Source organism: Penaeus japonicus, unplaced genomic scaffold (assembly GCF_977035675.1).
Source record: "Penaeus japonicus unplaced genomic scaffold, GWHDUDI00000001_assembly GWHDUDI00000032, whole genome shotgun sequence".
In the NCBI taxonomy this organism is placed as follows: domain Eukaryota; kingdom Metazoa; phylum Arthropoda; class Malacostraca; order Decapoda; family Penaeidae; genus Penaeus; species Penaeus japonicus.
This window is the reverse complement of record NW_028234434.1, coordinates 3086936-3091935: the sequence shown is the minus strand read 5'-3', so window position 1 is coordinate 3091935 and position 5000 is coordinate 3086936. Positions and strand designations below refer to the sequence as shown.

Sequence of the window (5000 nt, the reverse complement as noted above, 5' to 3'; positions counted from 1 at the left end):
CGTTACTCTTGCCTCCATCCCGAAATTAAAGCGTTTTTCATAATATAAACTTTCCTTTGATACGAAAGTTTAGACATGATACAAAAATTGCGTGCGTTATTATTCTCTTCTTGATTCTTACATATAACACTAATTATTATATGATCATAACAGTCATATTTTCTGTGTTTCTCTCCTGACCTATTATCACTCTCTATCAAATTACAAAGTTATTTTATCACAACACCCGCGTCTTTCGTTAAATTCGATCCGTTTAATCAATTCCCCCGGTTATAATAAAGGCTCTGTATTATCCTCCAAGAGACGTGGCTGCTCTGAGAACAAATGCTCAGCCGGTGTCAGTTAAGTAAAAAAAATCCACAAAAAGACACATGGCCGCATCCAGTTCCCAGGACCCTCCCTTTGTCCGTCCACAGCTGAGTGATAAAAAGGCGGACAGCTGTCAAAGCAGCACTGGCCTGTACTGTCCAATCAAGGCTGAATCAGTCGGCTTACCTGCATCTTTTCTCCTGCAGGCAAGCTACTTGACATAAGGCTGACAGGAAGAGAAAATTGATCATTTATGAAATTCATGTTCCTATCACCAGCGGTAGCAATGTAAGCATCCAAATAAAAGTGAAGAAAAATTGGATATTCGCATTAGGGGGACCAGGTGACAGATGTATGTCAGTAATGATCGACTGCATCGTATTTTTGTGTATGTGTGACGTGTATGTGTGTCTATCAGAATGTGTGTGTTTTTATCTGTATCTATATCTGTTTTCTGTCTGTCTGTCTGTCGGTCTGTCTTTCGGTCTCTATATATCTATCTTTCTCTCTCTCTTTCTCCTTCTCTCTTTCTCTTTCTCTCTTTCTCTCTCTCTCTCTCTCTCTCTCTCTCTCTCTCTCTCTCTCTCTCTCTCTCTCTCTCTCTCTCTCTCTCTCTCTCTCTCTCTCTACATATACATACATACATATATATATATATGTGTGTGTGTGTGTGTGTGTGTGTGTGTTCGTGTGTGACTGTATGTGTGTGTAACTGTATGTATTCTAGTATCATTAAATACACCCACTGACACACCTGCGTCAGTTTCCGAATCCCCTTCATTTTCCTCAGAAGCGACTTTGTTTCCTCTCTTCAGGCCGGCCCGTCACGAGGCGCCACGCCAAGAGCGAGCCCCTCACGTCGCCCAGGTCGAGGCTGTCACTCCCCCCGACTCAGCCTCTCCCGGAACCGGATTAGTCGGGGGAAATCCTGCGAAGACCTCCGACGGCGCCGCCCGCCCCTTGACCCCGAACCTGACTGACACGACGGCACACAGCCAGCCAGTTAATGGGCTCCACGTGCCTGCCTCTGTCAACGTACTGTCTTCAGGAACTACCGCTCCTTCTACTGATCCTACGGATGCAGATTCGCCCGACGACACTTTCGCCGAACTCCCCAACGACAGCGAGACGCCTTCGGAACGCTCAGCAGAGGGGAGCTGGGAGAGCCGCGGGGACACAGACAGCTCGGAAACGAGAACGACGGCCCGCGGACCGCAGGAGGTAGGCTTTGGTCTCAGCTCGTGAAATTGGCTCGGGTTTCCACTCTCATCTCAGTGGCACTCTTCTCTTTTCTGAATCACACTTTACTGTTAAACTCTTGAATATTTTACCGCTGTGTAGTTCCACCACTGAACCTTTTTCTTTATCAGGACGGTACGCATGGTGGTCAACCGGAGGCCGTTCTAGGGACGGTGGGCGCACTGCAGGTGGGCGGCGCGGAGGCGGGCGGCGACGGCGGCCTGAGACGCGCGTCCAGAGACCTCGGACTTCACTACTCACGCCCCGGTAAGGCCTGCTTTGTCTTTCCTTTCGGGGTTCTTTTGGAATTCTTCACCCAAGTGTTGAAATTCTGAAAAAGAGATGTGTGATGTTCTGCAATTCAGTTTTGTTTATTTCCGTTGCTGCACCGTCTGTCATTTGTTTCATCCTGGTTCTTGACCTTTCTCTTCCTTGGCCATCAACGCTCGCTCCAGCCGCCAACCGTGAGTCCTTTTACTTTAACAAAAGAGCGTGAAAGATCGCATTAAACTGAAACATTTGAACACTGAGCCTCCTCTGGGTCCCTTCTCCCTCACACCTGAGTTCTTCTCCCACAGATGCGGCGCCGCAGCTGCAGTACACCTTCATCGAGCAGACCGTGTCGCCGGGATCGCCCGTCAACCTCAAGTGCTCGGCCGTCGGCTCGCCCTTCCCCGTCATCACCTGGACGCGGGACCATCGGCCGCTGCACACCTCGCTCAGGTGGGCCTCGCACTGCGTGCATCGAGGGCGTTGCATTCACGACTTTCATAAACACTAGCTACGTCCATATATGATGCAGATAGACAAATGTGTGTTTTTTCTTTGTTTGTTTATATGTTTGTTTGTTTTTTTCATTCTCTCTTTCTTACTCGCGTGTGTGTGTGTCCACGTTTGGAGACACAGGCAAGAAAATGTGTACCAAAAGTAACCATAGATCTTAAATATTGTCCTCATTTCCTCTCCTGCAAATAATCTACCGAGTTTAGCACTGCACCATGATATAGCCTTGTCCGCCGGCTTGAACTGAAAGACCGATTTTCATTCGTGATTTTATTTGTCATTCTAATTCCGTAACTGGCTTTTATAAATTCCTATTTCACTTATACAGCATCTCTTTCAGCGCATTTTACTGATCTCTATCAATGCTATTAAATAAGTCTCGCCAACGCTCTTGTTTTGACGTTTCATTTTGCAATATTAAATAGTCTGAAAAATGAAAAGAATTACTTAAATGTTAGCGATGATAGAGCGACCTCCAAGGGCTGCGAACTTCCTGTTCATCATCCATCATCCCCGGTCGTCGACGCCATGCACTCTGGCGGGAAATGCGCGCCAGATTCATCCCTCACTTCATGATTATAAGGACTTCATGATGATATCTAGTGAAGTAATGATGAGGGTTTCATTCGCACGTACATACATACATACATACATATTTACATACATACATACATACATACATGCATACATACATACATGCATACATACATACATACATGCATACACACATACATACATACATACATACATACATGCATACATACATACATACATACATTCATACATACATACATGCATGCATTCATGTATACATACATACATACATGCATACATACATACATGCATACATTCATACATACATGCATACATACATACATACATGCATACATACATACATCACTATATACATACCTACATGCAAACCTTGTGTGTATGAACAAGAATAAGATCCTCTCTTATACAGCTCCTTTGTAGAAGTAATTCAAGTGTTTTTCTTTTCCTACAAGTGCGTAAACACGCCCGCGTTTTCTTTCCCAGAAGCTACTTGCTTGAATACCGTTATAAATAAGGTAAATGGATTCAGCTTCTCTTTGATGTGCAATGCAATTTTGCAATGTGTTATTTCAGTGTTTTGAAATCGGTCTTCTCTTACCTCTGTGCAACTTGATATGCAACGAGGTCAATGTACTTGAAGTAAGTTAAAACTGTTATCATGGTGTAATGTATGCGCCCGAAAGTCCATTACATGGCCATTAGCAGAACATGAATCCGGCACAAAGTAGTTCTTGAGCGCGCCCCATGACAAGGCACCTATACGCCATTATATATAGACATATATGTATTACCGAAAGTAAACACTACTCACGTAAGCTCCATTGCAAAGGTGTTTCGAAGCATAGATAACAGTAGCATTAGTGATACTTCCTTAATGATCCTTGAGTGAAGTGAGGGCTTTAAGATCAGAGATATTCAATAAAGGCGATCTAATTAGATATTTCAAGCATAAGATTTCATGTTCTTGGATGAGAGTAGATACTCCATGACTATGATCATATATATCAGGGAGAAGATTAACTGTTCCACGGAAAAGAAAAACTCTCTTGCATGACTTGACTTGACCTGACCCGACATCTAACTCGCCGACATGCGTTGTGCTGGCAGGACGAGTGTCGGCAGCTTCAGAACCGCCCTGGGAGAGGTGGTCAGCCACGTGAACCTGAGCGACGTGACGGTTCGCGACGGAGGAACCTACACTTGCGCCGCCCACAACACCCTCGGCTCCGTCAGGCACTCGGCGAGGGTCAACGTCTATGGTAGGCCTTGCAACTGTTGCATCTTTGGATATTCAATCTCCTGAAGCACTTGCGTCTTGAGTTTACAATGATACAGTTATGGTGATACGGTTATAGTGTGGCAACTTCAGTTCTTCAACTTTCTGGAGCACTTGCGTCTTTATGATGTTGCAATGACGAGTATATGAAGCGTATGGTTATACTTCTCTTCGGTTGCAACGTCAAATAGAGACAAGACTCATGTTTTTTTCAGACGTTGCATTAATCAGTGATTATAGTTTTGGAGAGCCGACTCACCTCTCTTGGAGCAGAAAATTCGAGTACACGTGGCCTTGTTTTGCCCAGTTGCCTTAATCATATCGTCAATGCATCCTCATTATCGCAACATCATTAAGCTGTAATCGATCCTATTTGTCATATCAGCCATGTAATTATCGTTTCATTCCTCTTTATTCTTCCACTAAACACAAAGCAGGCCATTAAAACCTCTCTCTGTCCCCCCTCCCCCTGCCCCCACCCACAGGCCCCCCCTTCGTGCGCGCCATGCCCAACGTGACGGCGGTGGCGGGCGAGGACGTCAGGCTCTGGTGCCCGGCCGGGGGCTTCCCGACGCCCTCCGTCACCTGGAGGAAGAACGGCCAGGTCATCCCCACTTCTCTCAGGTGTGTGTTTGTAAGCGCGTTTAAGCACTGCGACATATTCGCATTAGCTATTCCGCGAGGGAGGTTCGCATTGAATGTTTACATACACACACACAATATTCATATATATATATACAGTATATATATATATATATATATATATATATATATATATATATATGTATGTATGTATATATATATATATATATATATATATATATATATATATATATAT

The 5000-nt window shown here is 44.6% G+C and overlaps 2 protein-coding genes across 7 annotated transcripts in view; both read left to right on the top strand.

The window, feature by feature from the left end:
- The window catches only part of LOC147467941 (uncharacterized), a 135490-nt gene extending 133464 nt beyond the window's left edge, over positions 1-2026 (top strand). The window contains exons 8-9 of the mRNA XM_086556156.1: positions 1125-1530; positions 1680-2026. Coding sequence (XP_086412282.1) covers positions 1125-1530; positions 1680-1883 — 610 coding nt within the window. The 3' untranslated portion in view covers positions 1884-2026. The remainder of the gene's footprint in view (positions 1-1124; positions 1531-1679) is intronic.
- A 106-nt stretch (positions 2027-2132) lies between these two features.
- The window catches only part of LOC122267654 (cell adhesion molecule Dscam2), a 28645-nt gene continuing 25777 nt past the window's right edge, over positions 2133-5000 (top strand). For all 6 annotated transcript variants that reach the window (XM_086556284.1, XM_086556283.1, XM_086556282.1 and 3 more), the window contains exons 1-3: positions 2133-2271; positions 3994-4145; positions 4648-4786. In XM_086556284.1, coding sequence (XP_086412410.1) covers positions 4668-4786 — 119 coding nt within the window. In that variant the 5' untranslated portion in view covers positions 2133-2271; positions 3994-4145; positions 4648-4667. The remainder of the gene's footprint in view (positions 2272-3993; positions 4146-4647; positions 4787-5000) is intronic.